General features: G+C 37.5%; 3 protein-coding genes across 4 annotated transcripts in view; all 3 read right to left on the bottom strand.

The window, feature by feature from the left end:
- Window positions 1-3,511, bottom strand: part of camsap3 (calmodulin regulated spectrin-associated protein family, member 3) — a 41,359-nt gene extending 37,848 nt beyond the window's left edge. For both annotated transcript variants that reach the window (XM_081387649.1, XM_081387650.1), the window contains exon 1: window positions 2,970-3,511. In XM_081387649.1, the coding sequence (XP_081243775.1) occupies window positions 2,970-3,102 (133 nt within the window). In that variant the 5' untranslated portion in view covers window positions 3,103-3,511. The remainder of the gene's footprint in view (window positions 1-2,969) is intronic.
- Window positions 3,512-3,843: 332 nt separating this feature from the next.
- On the bottom strand, window positions 3,844-13,887 carry xab2 (XPA binding protein 2). The gene is made up of 19 exons (XM_081363996.1): window positions 13,713-13,887; window positions 13,192-13,340; window positions 12,971-13,094; window positions 12,657-12,854; window positions 12,356-12,490; window positions 10,963-11,127; window positions 10,519-10,663; window positions 10,286-10,437; window positions 9,260-9,379; window positions 9,052-9,183; window positions 7,864-7,995; window positions 7,667-7,780; window positions 7,348-7,510; window positions 7,000-7,190; window positions 6,793-6,915; window positions 6,532-6,703; window positions 5,084-5,210; window positions 4,822-4,934; window positions 3,844-4,696 (listed from the first exon to the last, which is right to left on the bottom strand). The coding sequence occupies exons 1-19, from the start codon at window positions 13,752-13,754 to the stop codon at window positions 4,635-4,637; spliced, it is 2,559 nt and encodes an 852-aa protein (XP_081220122.1). The 5' UTR covers window positions 13,755-13,887; the 3' UTR covers window positions 3,844-4,634.
- Window positions 13,888-14,599: 712 nt separating this feature from the next.
- LOC308692664 (uncharacterized protein) lies at window positions 14,600-26,955 on the bottom strand. Its single transcript, XM_081368883.1, has 11 exons — window positions 26,434-26,955; window positions 26,153-26,276; window positions 23,828-24,003; window positions 23,145-23,321; window positions 22,928-23,048; window positions 22,651-22,811; window positions 21,621-21,773; window positions 19,584-19,725; window positions 19,188-19,489; window positions 19,040-19,078; window positions 14,600-15,381 (listed from the first exon to the last, which is right to left on the bottom strand). Exons 1-11 carry the CDS (start codon window positions 26,437-26,439, stop codon window positions 14,974-14,976), a joined length of 1,809 nt encoding a protein of 602 aa, XP_081225009.1. The 5' UTR covers window positions 26,440-26,955; the 3' UTR covers window positions 14,600-14,973.
- Between the last annotated feature and the right edge of the window lie 13 nt (window positions 26,956-26,968).

Genomic DNA, 26,968 nt, shown 5'->3' with positions numbered 1-26,968 from the left:
AAACCAGTTTGTAGTTGAAAATGACAGACTGCAGATTGCATATTACATTACTCATGCCAACACAAAACATCTTTAATTATCTTCTAATTATCCACCCGTTTCAGAGTTAAATGTTATGAGTAAGGTGAACCATTAAATCTATGTCTTTCTAAAAATGAGCAAGTACTAAAGCAAGTACAGGAATGCAGACTTACAATCTGAATTAACGGTGGTTCATTAGGTGGACACAATAAGGCTTTTAAAAACAATCCACAAACACACTCACACTACCCCGTCCGCAGCACCCAAAAAGAAAAACAAATCTTGTGCGTTTCAATTCTCAGGCCAGGATCTGCCAGAGAGACCATCCTCTTCTGCCTATGAGGAACATAGAGGTTACACACTGAAAAAAGGCCTAGAAACAAAAAGAGTTATGCATCATCTAGGCCTTTTTTTAAACCCGATAACCAATATTGATGTCACTGTACAAGCGCAACAGGGGAAAACAGCAACAGATTATGTAAGGCTGCATTGGTGCATGGTTACAGAGGGAAATAAATTAAGTTGACAAATTACATGGACGAATCTTCCTTTATATGAATATATAAAGTGAAACTGCATACCATTTCTTTTAAGGCAAGAAGCTACAGGTAAAACTATTGTTGTTGTTATTCATGCACTGGTCAATTTTAAGATTTTGGGCTATTTTACTTCCACATCTTCATTCAGACTAGTATAAAGAAAACATCCAAAAATACACATTTAAGTGTTAATTTAATTATTAGCCTACACTTTAAACCGTCTCAAACTGAGTTGTTTCTCCATAAATGAACCAGAAATCTCCACTTCGGTTACACTTACACACTAGACTTTACAGTTATTCTGAAGGTTTTTAAAGAGGAGTTTGTCCCTGACTTATGGAGTGATATAAAGGGATATCCAAAATCCCCTTCAGTAAAATCCTTTCTAACATGCCATCAAAATGAAACAAGAAAATTGAACCTGGCTTTATCTAAATGTTCAGACTTCTGTACAGGGAATTCATGCAAATGAGTTGCATATTTAACTGCATTTTAAACATAACATCTCAGAAAACCTGTAATACACAGTATGTCTTAATGTACTGTGATTGGCCAACTAGGGAAGTATGGTGGTCTTGCCTTAAAGGTAGGGTAGGCAATTTTCAGAGCGGCTAGCAATAGCGAGCTAGCTTTGAAAGCATAAGATCCCACCCTCCCTTCAGAGCGTCTCTAAAGCCACGCCTCCTTCAAAACACATGAACACACACAACAAAGTCTGCAAAGCGTCACAAGACGAAAGATTGAGTTAAACTACCTCAAAGCACATTCGCCTTGATACAGCTGACATTATCTGATACTGAGTTTAATGTCACGGGTTGCCATCTCTTCCAAGAGGTTATGGCGTGAACGCAGCATAAGCCGGTTGTTTTGGTTCAGGAGGAACTGTAAAAGACGGCTGCTGTTTCGGTCGTGGTGCTCTTGACTGACGTCTGTCTAACTCATAGCATGAAACGTGCTGATGGAAAGTGATGTATGTGCGAGCAGGTGCACGGAGGTGTGGAAATACATACACTCACAGGACGAACATTTTATGGTCCCACGCCTTCTACAGATTATATACAAATACATTTAGACCATTTAACTTAGTGATTGCTATCAGGATGGGAAGAGACTTTTAACCAGCATAACAAAAAAATAAATATTAATTCGGGAACAAATCACCTACCCAGCCTTTTGAGAGAGAGAGAGAGAGAGAGAGAGAGAGAGAGAGAGAGAGAGAGAGAGATGGGATAGATAGATGAGATACATAGATGAGATAGATAGATAGATAGATAGATAGATAGATAGATAGATAGATAGATAGATAGATAGATAGATAGATAGATAGATAGATAGATAGATAGATAGATAGATAGATAAAATGATGTCACTGCAGGACACTGCTGTCACTGATTGACGTCATCAAGCCACCTATCCAAGCATCGATCAGTTTATACAGTTTCCTTTTTTATTATTTCTTAAGTTAAAAATTACTCATACCGAGCACTTCAGTGTAATTATCAGCCGTCTGCTCAAGACCTCCATCATCTCTGTGGGTGTATTAACAAAGGGGTTCGTGATAGTGGGCGAATATGACACATAGGGTGCGTTCAGAGCACGCGCTCACATGATAACATATTCATATTCAGGTCAAAACTACTACATTTCTTCACATCATAACATCATAATTCCCAGACAACACCATGTCTGCTGAAAGGATTAAGCACGTGCGATTAAAGTCCTCATGGAAAACGATCACGGGCAAATTTTATCCCGTCTCATATTAAGGCATAGTTAGTTTTTATATATGTATTTTACTTAGGGGTGAATTCAGGATGATTGGGACACTTGTTCCCAGTCATCTCAATGGCAAAAAGGGACCCCATCAACCTGAATTCACTCCTTTATTTGATACAATTTTTTATTGTAGTTACTGTTAGTATTATAAACATCCCATGAGATTATTCATGTTCTCGGTGCCCAATGGGTGGAAGAAAGCACACTTTTAGACATTTTTGCAGACTATTATTGATTAAGAGAGCCAGACTGAACGCGTATCGTATAGTAAGACATTGCTGGGCCACAACCAACAGCTTTCCACCTCTCATATGGTCTTTGTGTTGTGAAAAACGCTGAGTTTACACACCGTTCACCTTCACACATGCTTTCCTCCGCAGTCACTGAACAATGAGCAAACGCTGCTCTCAAAACAGACAGGTGAGAGGGAACAGAAGATTCAAGAAGGAAACAAAAATGTGTCAGCCTCAATGGGCTGCGTCTCAAAGACATAGCAGCAGCTAGACTGGCTTTTGGCGTTTTTGCGCAGTTTTGGGGCTCTCGTGCTGCCTACACATGTTCAGCTGACTCGGAAGAAGAAATAGCACTCTAGAAAGGTAGCACACTAGGGTTTGACACACGGCCACTTCATACCTGCATTGCCGTAGGATTTCGCCAGCAGCCACCCGACACTGGCGCAGATTCTGGCTCTGCTCGAGTCATACTGATCCAACGGCTTTATGTCCGGGACCACAAAAGTCTTCCTCATTGCATTCGAGTCCACCATAGCAGGTCCAAAACAGACGGGCCGGGAAAAACAGAGGAAGGCGATGCGGTGAGGAATGAAACAAAAATCAAACGCTCATCCTTTTCTTTCACGCGACCACAGCACGGCCGATGATTCTGGTAACTTAGCGTTCCGGCGAAAAATAATAATAAAGTAATTCACAATTTATTCCTCTTTAGGTCTTCTTTTAATACATCCAGTGTAGCTGGTGGGTGTATATGGCTGTTTCAGTCTATCGGAGCGAGAAATTCAGTGATATTCCAGGGGATGTTTCACTATTTTCGACCCCGCTTCAGAGTCCACATCGCTCTAGCTGATACGCTCCGGACTGATTTCCAGGTACTCCATACTCCTGTCAATCATCCTGCCGGGCGTCCAATCAGGTGTCAAGAGTGCGCGAGACAGCGCTGAGGGGGCGGGACTAAGCTTGTGAACTCAAGCAGCAGGTCGGAAGGCGCTTTAACTCATGGAAACAGGTGCAGGACAGGTAGAACTTGCCCAGAAGAGTGCGAAGAGGAAATATTAGTCATTATGAACGGCGTTGTACATATAATTGGCACGGCATTACAAAGCTAAACTGAGTGCAGTGTTAACAGCAAGAGTTTCATTGTTTCTTATTTCAAGACCTATTTTGTTGCAAAGTTAACTTATGGCCTGTAATTTTGCTTCACACCAGCGAGCACGATATTTAATAAAATGGCATACTTCGATAAACCTGTATTTAGGCCACAGCATGTCGTAAACTAGTGCAGACTTTATCAAACCCTCTTAAATCACCAAAACAATGTAAGCACTTTCACAGAGAATCGTTCAGAAGTACATCTGTGAACAACACTAACTCAGGACAGAATTCACTGAAGGTCCAGGTCACATGATGTTAGAGAGACCACTGCTGGAACTTTGTAAGAAGATTAACTCACAGAACTATTTTAATCTAATTATGGAGGAACAGGGAATTTGTTTTTTTCTCATTCTTTGGTTTTCCATTTTTCTTTGTAGTAGATCCAGCACTTAATGTGTACTGCTCATGAACAAATACAATTATGCTTATTGATATAAACAGCCTCGAACATCTTTAAAAGAATAAATGTACATCCCATTACAAACAGAATAAGAAACTTGAACAAAAAGAAAGTTTAGAGACAAAGTGATCAATAACCAGATGTGCCAAACTGACATATTAGTGAAACCACAGCATTCAGATTCAACTGCTCCACCCATGTGTCTGTGCAACGATGGGCAGAGCCTTCTGAGACTTTGCAGTATTGCAATCTGATAACAAATAATTTGTAGATGTCATGCATGGGGATTGATCTTTTAATGTACATAGACAGAGGGAAAACAATGCAATTCTAGCGCTTTGACATTTTATCTACCCAATGTCATCATGAAAAAAAAATGAAAGCATACAAATGCTGCAAAGAGTGACACCATGTGGTCTGAATTGGTATTGCTAAAGTGTAGCAAACCATTTACATAATTCATGTTGCTAATAATTTTCACTGTTTCTTGGTTACTGAACTGCAACAAAATTAGTCCTCCTTTAGTCCCCCGAAGACAGCAGTAGGGACAGACTTCTGCTCCAACTGGACTTCTGAAATGACACACATGCAAATGATCAGCAACTGTTCAAAGACAGAACACTCAAACTCAAAATGCTGATGAAGTGTTCGAGTATCTAGGAAAAAAACAAAACAATCATGTCTCATCTGAACTAACCATCCGGTTCCCCATCCTCTGCATCATCATCATCATCATCATCATCAATGTCAATCTCATCAGGATTAGCTTGTTTGGCCAGTTCGGCGAGTTCACTGCGAGAGGTGTCACTTCTGTACAAACAAATGTCAAGTGATGTAAACAGCACAATAGAAACTTCATTGCCAAAGAGGGCAGAATCGTTTAAATAAGCCATTGAGCCGGGCTTGTGCTCTGATTGGTTTGTGTGGCCCGCCTCAGACTAGGGCACAGCAGTACACACCTGACGAAAAGGATCTTGTCTTTAGGTTTGGGTTTGTCCTGTTCGGCCTCCACAGCCAGTTGCTGAGCCTTCTGCTCCAGCAGCCTCATGTCATCCACTCCGCTCTGCCCCGGAGCAAGATCTGACACTGAAACACACAGCACAAACGTTTACCCAATACCCACACACTGGATAATGATAATATGCTGTTACATAACCACAGTTTGTGGATTACTCCAACACCCATTTGCTTACCACATAAATTTCACATGCAAATATAGATTGTCATTCTAGAAAATAACAGATTCTGCACCATTCTCAAGTTATTTTAGTATAATATATATTCTATTATAGTATTTATTAAGCTTTATATAGCTTTAATTGTTATATATATATACATATTTCATTTGAAAGTTTTAGTAATTGTTTTCCATGTCATATATATATAAATAGTAGCTTTAATTTACTTTTCAGTTTTAATTTTTAAAACTTCAACTAAACATATAGTTATAAGCTTGAGCACTTCAACTTAAATAGTTTTTTTTTTTTAAGTTTTGTTTAATATTTATATTTCATTTTATTTCAGCCTTAATTCAATCAACAAAACCAATTTTTATTTGTTTTCAAATTTAGTTAACAATCCAGTTATTAGTGTGGAAGAATCAACTTTCAAGACACATTTTTCCTGCAAAGTGAACATGAAACAACAGCAGCCCAAATCAACTTTGACTAATGTTCAAGCCTAAAGAACATATTAAAAACAATACATTTTGATTTCCTGTTGGCTTTAAAGGGGTCTAACATGTATTTTTCATTTTAATATGTTCCTTGAGGTTCATATACCCTAAAAAAAGGTTTTTGCACAAAAAAAACCCAAATATATATATATGCAGAAAATGATTATTTTCAACCCTCATTCTGACCCTCTGTCTGAATTGACATGTTTTTAAGGGGCGGATCCTTTAAGGCTTGTCAGTAAACAGCCACTGTTATGATTATAACGTCATTGCATTGGAAACAGTATCAACGCCCACTCTCTATTGCAGAAGAGCAAGTGTTGTGAAATTCAATGATGAAGCATTATTTAAGCTAAAAATGGCCACGTCTGCTCTTATGTTAAACACTAAGGTGGATGCGGTATCCGGTGTAGACAGCGTCAGTGATTATAATGGGTTTTATTTGATTTTGACAAGTGTTAACCGACTGAACACCAGTAGGCGGGGCTAATTGTGTGATGGTGTACAATGATTCGTCGACATCTTGCTCTAGAGGCAGTCATATGCAAATCTATTTTCCTATGTGACGTCACAGATCCCACTATACCCAAACAAACCATTTTTTGAAGCTTGATTCCACAAATGCTTTTTTTCTACACAAGGACGACGTTAAGCTATGAAACTGTTTTAATGCTACCTCTAACACGTCAAAATCTCAATTTGATTTCTCATGTTATGATGAATGAAACTTGCCTGTTCCAGTAGCATTAGTGGTTGCCTTGAGCATCTGAGAGGACATGAAGTTGACTTGTGTATTGTATGTGGCCTGCACACTGCGCTTGATCCGCAGCATCTCACGGATGGTGTCCTCGTTACCGTGGCGAATCTCAAACTCCTTCCAGCTTTGCCAGAAATGAGCGGTCAACTGTTCAAGAAATGGTACGGGAGGCTTTCAAAATCCAGCATCACAGACAACATGACCAAAGCAATGTGGAACGGTGAGGTAAGATTTACCCTGGGATCACAGATCTGAGAGCAGTAAGAGTAGATGGCTCTCGCTCTGTCAATCTCTCCAAGTTTGCTCTCCATGTCAGCGAAGCGCAGGCACATGTCTCTGGCGTGTTCATCTGGCAGGACCTGCACCAGACCAAGTTAACTCATTACAGCACAAAACATGTTATAAATCCTGATATATTTTCGTGGTGGTTTCGAGTGTTTCACCTCAATGGCTTTCTGATAGATGGCTCTTGTGTGAGTGACTCCATAAATCTCTGCTGCGCGTTTGATGTAGATGTTGAACATCTGATGGCGTTCCTGTGGCTCTACAGCCGAAGTGGCTCTCTCATACACAGCCATGGCATGTCGCGCCAAACCGTACTCCTCTTCCAGCTTAGCGTACAGCAGGTAGATCGCTGTTAAACAACACAAATTAAATCAGGATTTTATATCTAACAGAGTTGGCTATGTATTTCCAACGGTTAGAGCTGATCAAATGGATTCTAGATTTTATGATAAACATTTTAAATGAATGCAGTTAATCATATAATTTTGTGTTTTCTGTATTATTACTTTTGGCATATTTAGGAGGACACCTATCCAGCGCTTGCTCAAACAGATCTCGTGCTCTCTCCAGCTTCTTGCCTCCATATCGGTCGATGAACTTAGTGAGGTACGTGTTCCAGATGTCATGGACATTAGGCCACCTAAAGAGGGCAATGCCACGCTCATATGCCTACGATCAAAATGAAATCCAGATTTATTTATAAACAAATATGATTTGATGAATAAATAAACATGTTTGTTAAAGCAAAAATATATAAATTCCCAAAAGAATAATGAATTAAACAGAAGGTCATGTCCATGTGACAGACTGATTCAATTCCATTACCTTGAAGCTTTCTTCAAAGTAGTTGTGTTCTTCAAGAAACATGGCATAGTTAATGATGATCTGAGGTGTGGCGATGCGGAGGTCAATGATTCGATCATACACCGCCTTTGTGGACTGACAAAAGCAACAGTTCCATTAACACACAACATTGCAAGAGTCTTACTGCTAAATCTAGCTTGTTAAATGTAGTCGCATACCTGGAATGTGCCAAGACTCTCCTCCAAATCTGCAAGCATGGACCAAACTTTCAGGGATTTATATACTCGATTCTGCACCGGTTCTGATGCGTCAAAATACTCTGCTTTTCTTGAGGGAATCGCTGTTGCTTTCTGAGAAGAAAAAGATTGTCAACATCTGGAAAAAGTTTGATGACATACAAATTCGCACTGATCTCCAACTTTATCACTTATTGCTAAGAAAATGGGCTGCAAAATGACTTCAAATATTATAATATAAAATAATTAATAATAGCAATGCTGAAAGCCGTTAAAAATCGATATATACATAGTGGTCAATTTTCCAATTAAATTATCAAAATATGAGGAAAATGTGTTATATTTTTTAAATGGTTTAAATATGAGGGAAGGACATAACACTAAACTTGGTTAAGGTATTCATCAGACAAAATTAGCACAACTACAGATACGGGTTGAATTCATATTTAATAAATCTTGACAGATTGGACAAGTTGCAAGTGCCTGATTGAGGTTGTACTGCGAATGAGAATGTAAGAATAAGAGCAAATATGTACTAAAAGTTTGTATCCGTCATTGTTTTTCTGTGAATGGCATTTTAAACACATTTGTGACTACTTGCCTGCAACTTCAAATTCAGAATACAGGTTTGAGACGCATATCTCATCATTCAAATTCAGATTTCTTCGTATTTTACAGGTATTCACATTGGAGCTGTGAGTGTAAATTGGTATTAAAGTGTATGAACATTTATTGTACAAGTTGTCAAATTCACATCTACATGCCCTCGAGTTTTGCTATTCTTTTACCTTCATAGCCTGGCCAAAAATGATGTTGGCAGAATCTAACACGTCTCACTGCATTACTACAAATGCAACAAATGACTCCAAGCACAACTACGCAATATGCTAACAAATTTGTAATAATTTTGAATAAAGGGTGATGTCAATTTTCTACTTTAATTTTCCCCCTCAAGAAATCTTGCCTTTATTGAGGAACATAGCGTTTTTGAAACTTCTAGAATCATGAAATCAATTTTAGTTCATTATTTGAATCTAATGACACTCCTAGTTTATGTTATAATAACAGGTTTTACAGCTTTGTCATCATTACACCAGAAGTACCAGTGGAAATATGGTTGGGAACCGCTGCACTAAAGCTCTAGTGGTAATGTGTGACACGGTCCCTTACCCTTAGTATACGCAAAGCCTGGTCATAGTTCTCATGTCTCAGCTCCATCTCTCCATACTCGCACCACACTGCAGCAAGATCATCCACCTGTTTGTAGTTGACCTTTGTGGCCTTCTCGAAGATAGTCCGAGCCTTGAAGTTCAAGTCAAATAGTTAGCCATCAGTTTACAGTAGTGTGCCAAGTAATTATCGATGGGAAGTTTCTTACATCATCTAGCTGTTCGTTATCCTCATAGAATCTGGCGAAGGACACCCAGAGATTGTGAGGCTTTCCTGTGGCTTTCACGGGATCTACTGTTTGCACAGCCTCTGTGTATGTGTTGATGATCTACAGGACAAAGCAACATAGGATGTGTAAATCACGCACGACAGTTACATCGAGACACATATCGACTGATTTAAAGGACAAATCAAGTGAAAAATGAACCTGGGGTTAATTAACACATGGTTACCGAGTCGATCGTTCCCTGCGATGCGTTTTCATGAAAATCGAATGTAAAGAGTTTTATCTTTAAAAACAGATTAGCTCATAACAGTAGTATATTGGGCACAGAGTAAGTAAAAATAAATCGCTAGTTAATACCACTAACAAGGCTCAAAATAGCCTCACACTAACACGGTAACATAATGAGGGTCCTTACATACAAACCGAAGCATTGAGAACTTTGTAAGTGTACAGACAGTTTAATAAGAAGATACTTTTTAAAGACAGTACATTACGTGTTTACAGGCAGGAGCCATCTTGGAAAACAGTCTCGACTAATCGAGCCACGAACGCCGTCGATAGGATAGCTGGTCGATAGGAATTACGTTTGTGAAATCTAACGTAGCACGGCGTTCGTGGCTCTATTAGTCGAGACTGTTTTCCAAGATGGCTCCTGCCTGTAAACACGTAATGTACTGTCTTTATAAAGTATCTTCTTATTAAACTGTCTGTACACTTACAAAGTTCTCAATGCTTCGGTTTGTATGTAAGGACCCTCATTATGTTACCGTGTTAGTGTGAGGCTATTTTGAGCCTTGTTAGTGGTATTAACTAGCGATTTATTTTTACTTACTCTGTGCCCAATATACTACTGTTATGAGCTAATCTGTTTTTAAAGATAAAACTCTTTACATTCGATTTTCATGAAAACGCATCGCAGGGAACGGTCGACTCGGTAACCATGTGTTAATTAACCCCAGGTTCATTTTTCACTTGATTTGTCCTTAAAACGTAAATGATGTTTCCGACCTGTCGAGGTTGGCCGTCGTAGAGTTTGACTCTCTTGTGCCACTCGTGAACGTTGTGAGGGTTCTGACGGAGCAGCACACTGTTTAATAAGAGCGGCCGTCGAGTTATCAGCAACTCAAAACGGGCCAATCGCAACTCCAAGTCGATGTCTTCTACAATGGGGAAATCAGCATTTATGTAAGACCAACATCAAGGCTTATTTGCTGCAAAGGTCTGTAAGAAGAATCTCTCACCATCTTCGTCTTGTCCCAGTTCAGACGTGGTCTCCATCTTGGCAGCGATCATACTCTCTTCAAACTGCGCATAGCTGTCGAAAACCTGGGTGAAGTCTCGCACAGTGACTACGGTTAGGATGGCTTCCTCGTATACATCTCGAGCCTTGAAAAAAACAAAAACAAGAGAGTTAATGGTGCCAACCTGTGTGTGAACAGAGTTAGTATATTCAGGAGTCTAAGAGTACGTTTACAAGACAACGATGTACTAAAAACAGGAAAGTTTCTCCTTTGTGTGTTTCGCCTACAGAGAACAAGGTGGTCGAAATGATCCCTGTTCACACAGATCATGTAAAATGTATTATACGTCGACGTGTAAACGAACGGCCAAAATGCATAAAAAGTTTTCAGTTTTTAATTGGAAACGGTGTCTTGTAAACAAGCCCTCAGATTTCACAGATTTACCTTCTCAAAGTGTCCACTGCGGATGTAGTAATCCGCCAGAGAACACCAGAGTCTGCCAAGCTGGTCAGTAAAGCGAGTGAGACCTCCTCGGATAATCGCTCCCACGTTTAGTGAGGTCACCTTGTCCGGGTTTTGTGAGATGAGGTCACAGAGCTCGTGCCAAAGCTGTAATTGAATTTCAAGGTTTTATTTTTCATGTAAAAATATGGAGAATTTGCATGGTGCATAATTCACAAACCTGAATTAATATGGACATAAAGATAGATGCAAATGTTTTTGATGCATCAAAATGCATATCTGAGACTGAAAATTGAATGTATTGATTAGGAACTTTAATAATTAAAATTCCTATAATAATGACCAGTATATTAAATGTTAATTTTTTACCTATTTTAAGCCACCAAATTCAGATCCACAACCTACATTTGTGTCTTCAGCATTTTTGTCTTCCAGCATGAATCATGCCAAAATAATCTAATCAAATGGTGACCAATTTCAGATTTCATCATACATAATTTAGTAAGGAACCATTATTAAAATTAATCTTTGTCAAATACATTAATGTTCAAAAGTTTGGGGTTACATAAGATAGTTTTATTTAATGCCATGTCAGCATCTAAGGCTATTTTCATGGCAAAAATTAAATTACAAAAATACAAATATCATATAAATACAGTAAAACCAAGCAAACAAACACAACAAACTATATATATATATATATATATATATATATATATATATATATATATATATATATATATATATTTATTTATTTATTTATTTTAAATTAACATATAATAAAAAAAAACTTCTCAGGCATAATCTAACTAAATAATCCTTAAGTGAAATAACTTCATAAAAGAGCATTCTACTTGTATTAAACCCAGGACAGTCTAATAAAATACGGTTTGGGGTTAATAATATGTTTTTAATTAATAGCTTTATTCAGCAAGGATGCATTAAATTGATCGCATTGATTAATGATGCATTAAATCGACAATAAAGACATTAATAATGTTACAAAATATTTCCATTTCAAATAAATGTTGTTCTTTTGAACTTTCTATTCAACTAAGAATGCTAAAAAAAAGAAAAAAGAATCACGATTAAAAAAATATAAAGCAGCTTGACCGTCTTCATCTTTGATAATAATAACAAATGTTTCTGCATCAAATCATCATATTAGAATGATTTCTGAAGGATCATGTGACACTGAAGACTGGAGTAATGATGCTGAAAATTCAGCTTTACCATGACAGGAATACATTTATATTCAATTTGTTTTATATTCAAATAGAAAACAGTTATTTAAATTTTTGAACAACAGTAGTTTATCTACACCGCACATGTTTAGGTGGACAAACTCAAAATGTAAAACATGTCATTTGCTGACCTGATAATTGGACTTTCCCTCTTTAGAAACAAAGTTTTCATCATTGACCACAGCTGCCAGTCGGAGTGCAGCTTCATCCAGACGTCCAACTGAACGCAGGTAATCAATGTATTCCTCTGCATTCTCAGGAGACAACTACAGACAGGACAGAGGAAAAGCAAGTCTATGGACATCTCTTAAACAAGGCAACACAGCAAGCAGAAAGAAATCTTACAGCACCTCGAAGCACAAGACTTGAAATGTCAACTTATACAGACAATCAAGTGTGTATTTGGTATTCAGCATAACGTCCGTCCCTTACCTTTAGGTAACGACGGAAAACACGAATAGCTGTTTCTGGGAGAGGCAAGTTACGGCCAAAGCGAAGATACAAGGGCCAGATGCGAGGATGCTGGGTAACGGGCAGCGCTCGTAACGCCCGATCGAACGTCCGTCTGCTCCGTGTAATTTTGCATTGAGACACCATGAACTGACAGTAGTCGATCCATATCCTCGGCATCTGAGGAGACAGAGAACAAAAGAAAATGAATGTGCAACCATCAAATCACACAAGTAACTGTGTCACACAGTGCTGCCGCCAAATAAACATGAAAATGCATGAAATGTCAACTTTACCTTGTGCATAAACACAAGTGCTCTCTCATGACAGTTGTTCACCTCCTCGTATGTTGGATCTGTGACACACTTGCCTTTCACCTGTTTCCGCCTCTCTCTCAGGTAGTTGTACCACAACTTGTAACTGACAGAAAAAAAACATAAGAAAAGAAACAAACATCATTTATGTGTATCAAGCACACAGGTTGATTGTAAGAGAGAACAAGATGACACGTACATACCTGCCAGGCAGCTCTTTCAAAGCTCTTTCATAGATCATATTGAGCACTGATTTCTGAGCATTTTGCTTGTGCTCAATATAACGCATCCAACACTTTACTGAATATGGATTCCTGATGATTTCTTCTTCATAAGGCAAATCATCATCTTCCTGCAAAATACACAAGAGCTTTATGAAACACAGATGCTCAAAAAGATCAAGTTTGAGTAATGGTTACAAGTTATATAAGGGAACAAGAAACATTTGTATCATAATCATAATAGTTCTAATCTAAACAATACCAAACATATATGCTAACTACTGATCCTGTTATTAAATATGACGTTAAATATGACGTCAACAACACTCCAGTTGATGTTTGACAGGTAACAAATCACAGCTGTTTCTAATAAAAATCTTCAAACTTTATTTTGGCATAAAGTTATTATCTTATACTCTCGTAGTTAGCAAGCTAATCACAGCTAGCTGAGAACAGGCTCGGTTAAATGTCACGAAACTGATTTAAGACACTCAAATACTTACGAATATAACGTCTGCCTTTCCGTTAAGAGTCGGCATTTTCATTAGTAAGAGAAAATCCGTCTAATAGTGCTAAAAACTCTGTGAAATTCTTGACAAAACAAACACTTTCCCAACGTGCTGAGATCGTTGAATACAAACGCCCCGCCCTTTCCGCGTGAAGTCGCTTCCTATTGGCTGAGGTGGACAGTGCGCTGGACAGGCAGGTTGTGTCGGGGCTTCTCCTCTAGGGGGAGCCTTAGTGCGTTTTTGAATGGAAGTCAATGGACGAGAGGCTTCAGTACCCTGAATAACCTTGTTAAAATAATTGAATCTTCAAAGTCTTTTCCATTATTCTGCAGTGCGCTAAATTTGGAGTTTAGAAATATATTTTTTTTTTATTACAGTTGTGGTAAACCACTCATTTATAGGCTATTATCATCAGTGTAGTAGTAGAGTCGATGAGGATTTTCACCCTTGAGAAAAATGTGTGCTGTGCAATTCGAATCTTTACTTGCTTGCAGATTTATAATATTAGAGAAATATTAAGTGCATGACAATTTTGATGTGCTGACTAACATACTAAAGCACATGTAAAGCACTTGATTATAATTTTAACTGGAGTGTGTTTGTTTGAAATCACATTTAAAGTTAATGTATTTAAAATGTACTTTTATGTAATTACAAATATATTTAAATATGTGACAAGTTTCAATTGAAATGCCATTAAACTATATTTTAGTTGATCAAAAATGCTTGTCTGTACATTCGGCAATGCACTTCAAACATATTTCATAAGACCATAGAAGTAATTATCAATTTACATATAAGATGTACTTAAGTCCTTCCAAAGTAGTCTATGCCAAAAAACACTTCACTTAAGTTCAGCTGATTGCATTTAACATCAATTTAAACTATAATACATTTTTATTTCATTGAAGTTAACATAGAATTAAGTGTACAGAAAAGCGTTTAAGTAAATTATTTAAAACATATAATTTCCGTAATAAGTTAGAAGTATACTAAAGTGTATACACAAATGCTGGTAGTAACGGTATGTAATTTGAAAAACAGGTATAAAGCAACACACAAATGTATATTTATTTATGTCAAACACAACAGAAGCAGCTCAAGCATATTTAATCATCCATCACAGCAGATTTATCTGAATACGGCACATTTACACCTTCACTTAATACAGACACACAAATAAAAACATGTTTCGCTTATTTGTAACTCTGCCATTCATCCAGATGATGTGAAACACGTACATTAAACAAGCGTCTTATTTTCTCTTTTCTTTTTCTTTGTTTCCCTCTTTTTTCTCTTTCTTTCCACTGCTCTTTCCCTTCTCCTTCTTAGCCTCTTTGCTGGGCTCTTCTCTGCTGGGTCCATTAATCTGCTGCAGCTGAGCGCTGTGGACTCTTTGGATGAGCGAGAAGTAGTCCTCATGTGGGCAGATTGGACTGGCCGTGTCCCCTGGGTGTGGAGTCGAGGGTCTCGAGTGTTTCTGTTTGGCAGGAGACCGGCGAGGGGATGGAGACCTGGAGCGATGGTTTCTGGGTGGGTTCACATTGAGAGAGATTGGTCTGCCAGGCCTAGCGCTGAGAGGAAGCACTATAGTCTCCCCTGGTTGTCCGACTGTGAGGAAGACTTCAGGGAATGTACACGGCTGATTGTTTACTCCATGAGTCTGAAGGAGACACAAAAATAGACTTTAGACCTAGGGGTTCTCAACTTTGGACTTCCAGGCCTAATCAAACACGACTTTAAAATGCTAAACGGGGTGTTTTCAGGATTACTAGAAAGTTGTAGGCAGGTGAGCTTGATCAGGGTTGGAGCAAAACTCTGCAGAAAAGTGGACCTCGAGGGCCAGAGTTGAGAACCCCTGCATTTAGACATTAATGTTCAGTCATGAATAAGTACCATAGAACATGGAAAACAATATTTCTAAGTCCTAAGTTTACTTTGAGCTACAAGATCAGCTCATGTCTAGCACTTCCTTGAAGGTGCACTAAGTTTTACTTAAGTGTACTTACCCTGTAGTCAATCATTTTATCCCTTAAAACTCATCTTTCATCACCAAAATGACATATTTAAAAGTTTTTTCCTTAAAAAAAAAAATCTTTATGCCTTAAAATAGCTTGAATGTAACTCTACACCTTTGCTTGATTTAGTATATGCGGTTCTTTGAATATGTAAATTAGCCCCGCCTCCACTCACTCACACCAGCTCAGAGATCCACTCGAGGATCACACATTGACCTGATTGGTTACAAGGTAGTTTGTGACGTCAGAAACACCAGCGATTTCAAACCGCATGTTTGAGACTGTCTTTGGTTCACTGCAGCTTTAATGTTATCGTTATCAGCCCGATGAGAAAATTTGGCTAATATCTTAAAGCCGATAAATAATGGATTTCTTGCTTCAGCTGAGACACTTCAGATGCGCACTGTTCAACATGATGGCTTTGAATTGCTTGAAATATGATTGCAATCACTTCAAAAAGGAAAATACGGTTAAGTGCAACAGCTGCACAAATCTTTTAGGCTACATAAAATTAACATAGAATAATAGATCATTATATTGTGTGCTTGGGACATGGCTTTTAATGGTGAGACACTTGTTTTTGTAACCCGGCTCTCACAAATAATATTTAGATTGAATAAATACTTAGCAATGGTGTTGACTTATGAATTTACACATTGTTTGTCTTAAAGCATATTAAAAACACCACTATAAACAACATTAAAACCTTGATTTTCACCATAGTGGGACTTTAAGTTTTGCTTAACGAAATGAACAGCACTTTTGGCAAATAATGTTACCATGAAGACTCCACCTATTACAGTGGCCTATAGAAAGCTATTTTATTTTATATAAAAAGTCTTTTCCATACAACAGCAGTTAATACAGTGATGGTGATATTTATCACTAATATCACTATGGTGATATTTATAGATGAACATTACAAAAAAAGCCTCATAAAAGTGGTCTATAGTCATTTCTTGTGCTATATTGCTCTATATCATATTGTCTTCTGATGCCAAATGATAGCTTTGTTTGAAGAACAGACCCAAATTTATGTCGATATTAATGCATTATTTATAGTGAGCTGTACTCACCCTCAAGTTGTTCTAAACCTGAATGAATATCTTTCTTCTCCTGAACACAAAGGAAGATATTTTGTAACCAAGATAAACAGTAAATAAGATATACAGTAACCAAACAGTTGTTGGGCACCATTTGACTTGTTTTTCCCATGCTATGGAAGTCAATGGGACTCATCAACTGTTTGGTTCCAAACATTCTTCAAAATAACTTCTTTTGTGTTCAACAGAAGAAAGAAACTCATACAGGTTCGGAACAACTTGAGGGAGAGTAAATAATGACAGAATTTTTAATTGTGGCTAAACTATCCCTTTAATTAAGGCACAATGTTGCAACCAGATCATTAAGTTAGTTGAACTCATCAGGATAGTTCACCCAAAAAGGAAAATTCCTCCCCATCATGTTATTCAAAACTCAGATGATTTTCTTTTTTCTGTTTCCTTTTTTGGAGCTTGAAAGTTTTGGGTCCCACTGTCATAATACTGACAAAAAACAGCTGACGCATTGTGACATATTTCGGTCTGTTCCTCACACAAATCTATCATATGACTTCAGAAGGGTTGTATTGTATGGACTACTTTTATAGTGCTTTTATGGCTGTGGGTTTATAACTACATAAAGGTTATAGGCTACTAAATACTGACAGAGTTTTCATTTTACATATCGTATTAGGAATTAAAGTTGTGATGAAACATAAGTAGAGACAGATTTGTCTTCCATGTTGCGACATACATTTGAGTGAAATTTATTTAGGATTATCGAAAAATAATAAGATGTAAGGCGGGACTTGGTTCTATTGTTGATTGAATTTTGAGATGTGGGCGTTAAAAGAGGCGGGGTTTAAGCGGATTAAAGGTGCTCTAAGCGATGCCACGCGTTTTTTAGGCCAAAATATTTTTTGTCACATACAGCAAACATCTCCTCACTATCCGCTAGCTGCCTGTCCCCTGAACACACTGTAAAAAAACGCGGTCTCTCTGGACACCACAGGCTCCACAAACGGCAACAAAAACAAAACTGGGCTCACCCGCACCACGAAACACAACAAACAGTGCTCCAGCCAATCACTGGTAAGAAGTATTTGAGGGTGGGGTTTGGGGGGTTAGTGCGTGTGCACGTGAAGGGGGTGTGTGGAGGAGAGAGAAGCATGAAGAGGGAAGTTTGAATTATGGCCGACACACGACCAAAGAGACGACGTTCCGATGAACAAATTGCAAAGAAGAGGGACAAGGATAAGGAACGCACGAAATACCGAATTTACATCTGAAAAAACTTTTAAAGGTGGCGAGAACTCCGCCGGCAGAAGGGCTTCCAATCCGACATTCAGTTGCTCTGCAGAACAGTTAAATCCATATTTCTTTCTAAAACTGACGTTCATGTTCGCCAAACCAACACCAGGATGTAATTAGCTAGAACTATGCAGTCAGCGTTAACTCTGGTGAATACAACATATAACGTTATGTTTCTAGCAGCTAGCGATCAATCTCTATTGTAAATGAACAGTAGGGCGACAATTTGTGTGAATGATTGTTTTCATCCACTGTTTGTTATGAATTTAAATGTTCATTTATAGGCTATTGACAACTTTGACTAAATTTGTTTACGACGCCGCCGTTGTTTATGCTCACTGGGAAACGCGAAGCTAACGTTATCTTGCTATTATTATTGCGTCCTTGTATGGGAGCTATTTATAACCTCAGGTGGCGAAATGATTTTAAGATAATGTTTCTCTTTTTCTGCATTCTGTTCTGCAATATATAAACCCTTTATCTAACTTGGCGACATTGAATGAAGTATCAGTAAAACTTAACTTTGTTTGTGACTACTTTGGAGGGAGGAGGGAGGAGACAGGATGAGGAGGAGGGAGGGTCTAGCTAGCCTCCGTTTTGTTTGACAACAATTCGAATGTCAACAAGAAGTTACGACTCCCGCATCGCTTAGAGCACCTTTAAATAATTGGATAAGTCCTGCATACATCACCAGAGAGAAGTCTGTCGATTTCACCAGAAGATTGACTTATGACATTTTGATTAAACATTATGAACTATAAAAAATAAACTTACATCGAGGAATCGTTCACAATGAGATCAATTAATGCATTTAGAATATACTGTAGATTTTTATTTTATGCTGACTGTGTAATTTGCAGACATTCCCTTGTTTCACACTTTTAATGAGAACTTTTCACTTAATATTCTTTCATTCTGACAAACACGTTTCGTGGTCATTTACCGCACGTACCTGATGTGGAGGGAAGCGCATGGAAATTTGAAATGATATCTGTAAAACAAGAATGTGCTATTAATATCAACCACTTCAGCTCAATTTTCAGGACTCAAAGTCAAAAATAGATGCAGTACACACACACAAAAAAAAAAAAGTCCCTCACCTGTGCAGACATGTCATCATACGGTAATCCCTCTCTATCTGACGCTGGGTAAAATGAGGGCGATCTGGGGGGAGGCCTGCCAGGTGTGTCTGAGTCACAGACGGTCAGAGAGGGAGAGGACGGACTGGGACTAGCTTTCTTTGGTGCAGCAGGTGACGCGGGGGTCAGCATGATTTGGGGGGCTGCTTTAATTGTCTCTCTCTTTGTCTCTATTGGCAATGCGCCAAGTGTCACACGTTGATCATCCAGTCGTCCTCTTTGAAAGTTGGCCAGTAGATTGAAAAGGTCCTCAGAATCTTCCGCTGTATGCAACAAGCCAGAAGTACAGTGTGAAAAGTCTGAATTGCATTGATTCGGTCATTAATAATCATCATTATCCGAGCAGACTTCAGTTACCTGTGGGATTAGCGTTCGGGCTATTTGGAGAGGGGGAAGGTTTTCTAAATGGATCAAATGAGCACCGCTGGTCGTCCATTCGCCGATGCTGTGAATGATGCACCAGGGAAAAAAACTGGTCCTGATCAATACAATTCTGTACCTGATTCAGAGAAAGAAAACACTATATGAATCAATGTGAATTTATGATTTTCAGGGGCATTCTACCTTTACCAGACATATTTTACTATCCTAAGAAAAACTATAGTAACTGACAGCATACCACAGAATTATTTTGAACCCACAACATTATATATATATATATATATATATATATATATATATATATATATATATATATATATATATATATATATATATATATATATATATATATATTAGTGCAGTCAATCGATTAAAAAATGTAACTCGATTAATCACACATTTTTTCTGTGATTAATTACGATTAATCACATTTAAAAACATTTAAGTTTTTAGACGTTTTTAAAAATATATATATTTTATAATGTAATAATTTCACAGTTAATCTCCAAATTAATGTATAAACAACATAAAGGCAGTATATTTAAAATATTTGTCACTTATATCACTGATACTAATACAGCAACTAATGTCTCAATGAAAATGACTTTTACCCCCAGTTTTAAACTTTAATTATAGCCTTTTAACATTACAGTGGTAATTGAAATCTATCTTCTTCTTTTTTTTAACATTTATTAGACTTCAAAAATATAACAACTTTTAACTTAGGTGAACTTAAAAGAATTTTCACATAAACCCATAATAAATGTTTACCTATGTCCTTCCTACCTGTCTAACGAGGAATTGAATAAAGTTATCAAACAGTCACTGCATAAATTATAAATTAAATATAGATTAATCCTTATTAAAGCTATAAAAAAATTTAGTCACGAGCAGTGAGTAATTTTCTCTGTTACCTTTGTTCTTTGATTAAATTTATTCTGCGTTAACTGCGTGTTAAAAAAATAAAAAAATGACCACAGAGTCAAAATATATTGTATATAAGGGTACGTTTACATGACAACAGTGTACTAAAAATGGAAACGTATTTACTTTGTGTACAAACGTACAGATATTGTCAAAACGATCCCCGTTCACACGGATCTACAAAAACGATTAAAACGCTGTATTATTCATGCCAGGCCAGTAGTTGGCGATGTCACTTTGTAAAGAAACACTACACGCCTATAGACTGAACACGTGATACGCATGCACATGATGTCACTGTTTTCACAAATTCACATTTTTGTAGTGTACACAGAGACGATAACGGTATAGTTTTTAAAAGTTTGCATTTTCAGGCCCTCAAAATGCCGTTGTCATGTAAATGAACGACCAAAATGCATGAAAAGTTTTCAGTTTTTAGTTGGAAACGGTGTCGTGTAAACGGCCCCTAAGGTTTGCTACACTTTTGCAATGTTCACACAAAGGGGCCGTTTACACGACACCGTTTTCAACTAAAAAGTGAAAACTTTTCATGCATTTTGGCCGTTTATTTACACGACAGCGGTGTTTTGGGGGCCTGAAAATGCAAACCTCTGAAAACGGGTTTCAAAGTGCAAGTTTTTGAAAATGACACCATTGTCTCTGTATAAACTACAAAAGCACGAGTTTGTGAAAACGGTGACATCATGTGCATGCGTATCACGTGTTCAGTCTATAGGCGAGTAGTGTTTCTTTACAAAGTGACATCGCCAACTACTGGCCTGGCATGAATAATACAGCATTTATAGTCCTTTCCGTGGATTCATGTGAACGGGGATCGTTTTGACAATGTTGTCGTCTGTATGCAAAACTTTTCAAAAACCAAAAGGAAAAACATTACCGTTTTTAGTACATCGTTGTCGTTTAAACGCACAACGTTAAGTCATTAAGTTAAGGCAAGTAAACTTTTTTATGCTACTAACGACAACAAAATATATAAAATATGAAATATATAAAACATATAACATTTGAAATATACAGAAAAATAAATATTATTAAATATAGGCCTCTATATATATATATATAAAACACCTCAGAGGAAGGACTGAATGATCCTGATCTCCTGGTTGATTCAGATGGAGGGTTACTCGGGGATACAGGTTGGGAAAAAGTCTTCCTTGGGGGGGCAGGAGACCCCAGCTGGATTTTGGGAGCAGAGCAGGACTGATCATCCATCCGAGAGCCCTGCCAAAGAGAACATAATACAAGCGTGCCTTGTTATCAGGGAGTGCTTTTAAATTAATGATATTCTGTCCAGGTTTCTATTTCTGTGCACGTACCAGTTATGGAAACAGGAGAGCGTTAGTAAATGTTGATTAAGATCTTAAAATAAGCCCTTTTTTGCTGGCCAATATTTGAGCTCTTGCCCTTATTAGAGCTGTGCATAGTCTCACAAATGTATCTCAAAGGGGTCGTTTCATCACATTTTCCATGATTTTTAATGCAAATAAAATAAGAAAATATACTATAACTTTTTAAAACTTTCTCCACATAATTAAATAAATATGTATGTATGTATGCATGTAGGAGTATGTATTGAAATTAAGCTGCATAAATAATGACATTAACATGGACTACCTTTCAAAAGGTTTGGGTCGGTAAGATTTTTTAATGTTTCTGAAAAAAGTTTCTTCTGCTCACCAAGGCTACATTTATTTGATCAAATATACAGGAACAAAATAACGGTTTTCTATTTGAAAAAATATTTGAAATTTGAAATATTCTGTATTTTCAGCATCATTACTCCAGTCTTCAGTGTCACATGATCCTTCAGAAATTATTCTGATATAGTGATTTGATGCTCAAGAAACATTTCTGATTATCAATGTTGTGCTGCTTTATATTTTTGTGAAAACCATAATACTTCTTTTCAGGATTCTTTGATGAATAGAAAGTTCAAAAGAACAACATTTATTGAAATAGAAATCTTTTGTAACATTATAAATGTCTTTACTGACACTTTTGATCAATTAATGCATGCCTGCTGAATAAAAGCATTAATTTCTTTCGGACTTTGGAACCGTATTGTATAACCGTTTGAAATGTCGGAAGCATTACACACCTGTATTCTGGAGACCATGTTGAAGAGCTGATCTGATTCCTGAGCTGTCATCCCAGGAGGTGCTTGTTTTCCTGGCAACGGCTTTAGCGTCACCCGCTGGTCATCGAACCGTCGATTTTGGGTGTTAGAAATGAGATTAAAAAAATTCTCTACATCTTGATCTGTTTAGAGGGTGTATACAAACATGCACTTAGTAAAGAACCTTCTCTGATTGGTTTGCTTTTTAATGCATTTGTTGAATTATTAACTTGATAAAACTTTATTATTACAGACTAACCTGACTGGCTGTTTTCCATATGTCTGGGTGAAGGCGATAAGGGGTTAATGGAGCAGCGCTGTTCATCCATACGTCCACGTTGTGTCTGACTAACTAGACTCAACAGCTGGTCCTGCTCATCCTGATGAATTAAGAACAAGAATAACAGGCTTTTGTACTTTAAGTAAGTAGGAAGTTTTGAGAGAAGGCCACTGTAAATATATGCATTCAAACTCACTTGAAAACTTTCCATTCTGTCCTTGTCTGATGTGGGGTTGAATGAGGCTGATCTGGTTCTGAGCGTGTTATAAGTGTCTGAATCGGCAGGAGGTTGAGGACTGTAGCTCACTCTTCTCACAGAGTCCGGGGCCTCAGGGGTCAGGGTGTTTTTTGGATGGGTCTGTTTCCTGAAACTCTACATTGCAGGTTAAGAAATTTGAAGATAAAAAACATTCTTTTCAATTCTTTCCTGTATATACAATCAAAAATAAATTACAGGATTTACTTGAAAAAAAAGGCTAGGAAACAATTTTCGGTTGCACTTAATTTTACAACATGTGTACTTACAGCATACTTAAAAATTACTGGGTAATATAACTACATGGGTTAAGGTTTGGTTTATGGGTAGATTCAGGGTTAGTACTTGTTAAGTAAGTAGTTGTTATGTACTACAATAAGTACATAGTATGTATATGCAGAACAGGGCTGTAAAATAAAATGCTACTAAATTTCAAATATACATACAAATAATTCAGAAATTGCTAGTAAATTTCACAAATAATTACAATGAAATGGCAAGTAACACAGGGAATTAAATGTGACATTTTGAAATAGAAAGACTAAAACAGTATTTTCTTGTAAAACATGCTCCAATAAACTTTGTTTTACAAAATGTCCTCCAAAGTTCACTGGAAAACTCACATGAGCTCTGCTGACCATGTTGCAAAACTGATCAAAGTTTGTCTTCAGTACATTTCCGTCTTTCGGATCTCTGATGGTGAATGCCTCCATCCCTGGCAATGAACTAAGCGTCACTCTTTGGTCATCTAATCGTTGGCTCTGACTCTTGACCAGGAACTGTAAAAAGTCATCGCCATCTGCCGCAGTGTCGCCCAAAGAAACATGAACATGTAAATGTTACTTTTAAGGCAGGACACTACATACAAAACCTGTGCTTTTTCGTGCACTGGTCAATTTTGAGTATTTTGGGCTATTTTTGCTTCCACAACAGTCAGATACCTGCACTTCAGCAGCACTTACATACACCAAAATTTTAAGTTTTATTACTGTCAATACAGAGCCCGGGGACACGTGGTGGAAATATGGGATGGGAGGGAAACATTTTTTCAAAGCTTTTGCATTCTCTCACAAAACTTTTGCGTTCCCCTGAGAAATTTTGCGTTCGCTCGCAAAGATATTTGCATCCATTCGCAAACTTTTGGGCAAAACCTGTTGTGAGTTTGGACAAATACTTTCTGATTAATTTATCGCTGGCAGTGGTTCAGTTCTATGGAGAACCTAAAGGGACATGGTGAAGGAAACAAATATTAGACGTGATGAAAAATTATTTGTCAATGCTTTTGCGTTCTCTCATGAATGTTTTGCGTTTCGCCGAGAAACTTTCCATTCGCTCGCAAATTTTTGTATTCGCTCGCAAAGATATTTGCATTTGTTCGCAAACTTTTCCGCTCACTTGCAAACTTTTGCATTCTCTCGCAAAGATATTTGCATTAGTTCGTAAACTTTGCGCTCACTCGCAAAGGTATTTGCATTCACTCGCAAAGATATTTGCGTTCGTTCCTAAACTTTTGCGCTCATTGAAAACTTTTGCATTCTCTCGCAAAGATATTTGCGTTCATTCGTAAACTTTTTCGCTCACTCGCAAAGGTATTCGCATTCGTTCGCAAACTTTTGCATTCTCTCCCAAAGATATTTGCGTTCGTTCCTAAACTTTTGCGCTCATTGAAAACTTTTGCATTCTCTCGCAATGATATTTGCGTTCATTCGTAAATTTTTTCGCTCACTCGCAAAGGTATTCGCATTCGTTCGCAAACTTTTCCATTCACTTGCAAACTTTTGCATTCTCTCCCAAAGATATTTGCGTTCGCTCGCAAACTTTTACATTCCCCCCGAGAAACTTTGCATTCGCTCGCAAAACCTTTGCTTTCTCTCTGAAACATATTTGTGCTTGCTTGCAAACTTTTACATTCTCTCGTAAAGATATTTGTATTTGTTTGCAAACTTTTCCGTTCACACAAACTTTTGCTTTCTCTCGCAAAGATATTTGCGTTTGTTCGCAAACTTTTCGATTCACTCGCAAACTTTTCCATTCTCTTGCAAAAATATTTGCGTTTGTTCACAAACTTTTCCGCTCACTCATAAACTTTTGCATTTTCTCTTAATGTTATTTGCATTCGATCACAAAATGTTTGTTCCCCCGAGAAACTTTGTGTTCCACGAGAAACCTTCCGTTCGCATGCAAAACCTTTGCGTTCTCTCTGAAAAGATAATTGCATTTGTTTGCAAACGTTTCCGTTCTCTCGCAACAATTTTTTTTGTGAACGGACACAAAGTTTCTCGGTGGAACGCAAAAGTTTTGCGAGAGAAAGCAAAAGCATTGAAATCTTTTTCCCCCAATCCCATAATTTTCCCTCCACCATGTCCCTTTAAGGGCTCTGTAAGAGGCTCTGTAAAAAAGAGATATCATAATCCCCTCTGTAAAAACCAATGACTCTAATATGTCAACAAAAAGACATTTGAACCTGGGTTTATCCAAAGTTCATATTTCTGATATGGAAATGTATGTGAATTAGTTCATATTTATTCAAAATTGCCTTATTTGCATCTAGTGCTGTCAAATCGCTTAATCGCGATTAATTACATCTAACATGAAAGTTTTTGTTTATGTGTGTGTGTGTGTGTGTGTGTGTGTGTGTGTGTGTGTGTGTGTGTGTGTGTGTGTGTGTATACATGTGTGTGTGTGTGTGTGTGTGTGTGTGTGTGTGTGTGTGTGTGTGTGTGTGTGTGTGTAAATATATATACATACACACACACACACACACACACGCACACACACACACATATGATATAAACAAATGTTAGAATTGATTAATCGCGATTAATCGATTTGACAGCATTTTAGAAAACTGGAAATACAAAAGCATTTGTCTTAATGTGCTGTGATTAATCAACTGTGTAAATAGGGTGATGCCTATTACCATTAGCAAAATTACAAAGACATCTGACCTGGGCTGTTGGCATGAAGTTGTTGAGGTTTTGTTGGACCCAATGTGCAGCGCTGTTCATCTAATCTTCCACGCTGAGCGTTACTAACGAGGGAAAACAACTGATCCTCTTTCCCTGAAACTTGCTGCGAAAACCGAAAATTTCAATCAATTTGAACATTCTTAACAGGTTTTAGTAAACATACACTGTTAATAATGATTCATATCAATGAAGTAATAATCAAATATAGCAGAAAAGTTTAGGGTAAAAAGTTTAGAAATGTAAACAAATATATGAAATACCTCCATGTTGTCCGCCACAGATGTTATCTCCTACAATCTTCATGTGTATATTCTAATTATTAAGATACAAATATCAAAATCTTCTTTAGAACAAGTATTAAAATTTCAGTCATAGTGCAATCTAGTACTTGTGTACAAACTTGCGAGCACGCTTCTCTCTCCAGACTGAAGTAAAGCTCTACCAGGACGGATGGATGGAGTGCTTTTAGAGGGTCTTAAGCTTTGAATATAAACCCACACCCATTAGGAAACCTAGACGGGGGCAGTCTTTAATCCCAGATAAAAACAGTTAATCCTCTCTATCATGCAGCGATGATCTTTTATCATGGGAGACAATTATTGGAGCAGTGACATCAGTATCAGTATCAACAGAGATACTCCTGACACCATCAGTCTGTGTTTAGGTTGGTTTAGGTTTAGGTTAACTCTACGGAAATGAATAATGGATTTCTAAAAACCCGCAGACAGTAGGTTTAAACAACTGTACAAATATAGAATGTGAAACTACCCCCCCCCCCCCCCAAAAGTCTTTTTT

The sequence above is a fragment of the Scardinius erythrophthalmus genome, assembly GCF_964197995.2.
Source record: "Scardinius erythrophthalmus genome assembly, chromosome: 1".
NCBI classification, from domain to species: Eukaryota; Metazoa; Chordata; class Actinopteri; order Cypriniformes; family Leuciscidae; genus Scardinius; species Scardinius erythrophthalmus.
This window is presented reverse-complemented; position numbering and strand designations above follow the sequence as displayed.

Coding starts and splice junctions, on each gene's coding strand:
- xab2 (XM_081363996.1), bottom strand. CDS start 13,754: ATGAAAATGCCGACTCTTAACGGAAAGGCAGACGTTATATTC. Junction 10,438..10,518: donor ACTGGGACAAGACGAAGATG/GTGAGAGATTCT, acceptor TCCCCATTGTAG/AAGACATCGACTTGGAGTTG. Junction 7,191..7,347: donor TCCTCCTAAATATGCCAAAA/GTAATAATACAG, acceptor GTTGTTTAACAG/CGATCTACCTGCTGTACGCT.
- LOC308692664 (XM_081368883.1), bottom strand. Junction 23,049..23,144: donor ACAGAATGGAAAGTTTTCAA/GTGAGTTTGAAT, acceptor TTAATTCATCAG/GATGAGCAGGACCAGCTGTT. Junction 19,490..19,583: donor CCCGAACGCTAATCCCACAG/GTAACTGAAGTC, acceptor TGTTGCATACAG/CGGAAGATTCTGAGGACCTT.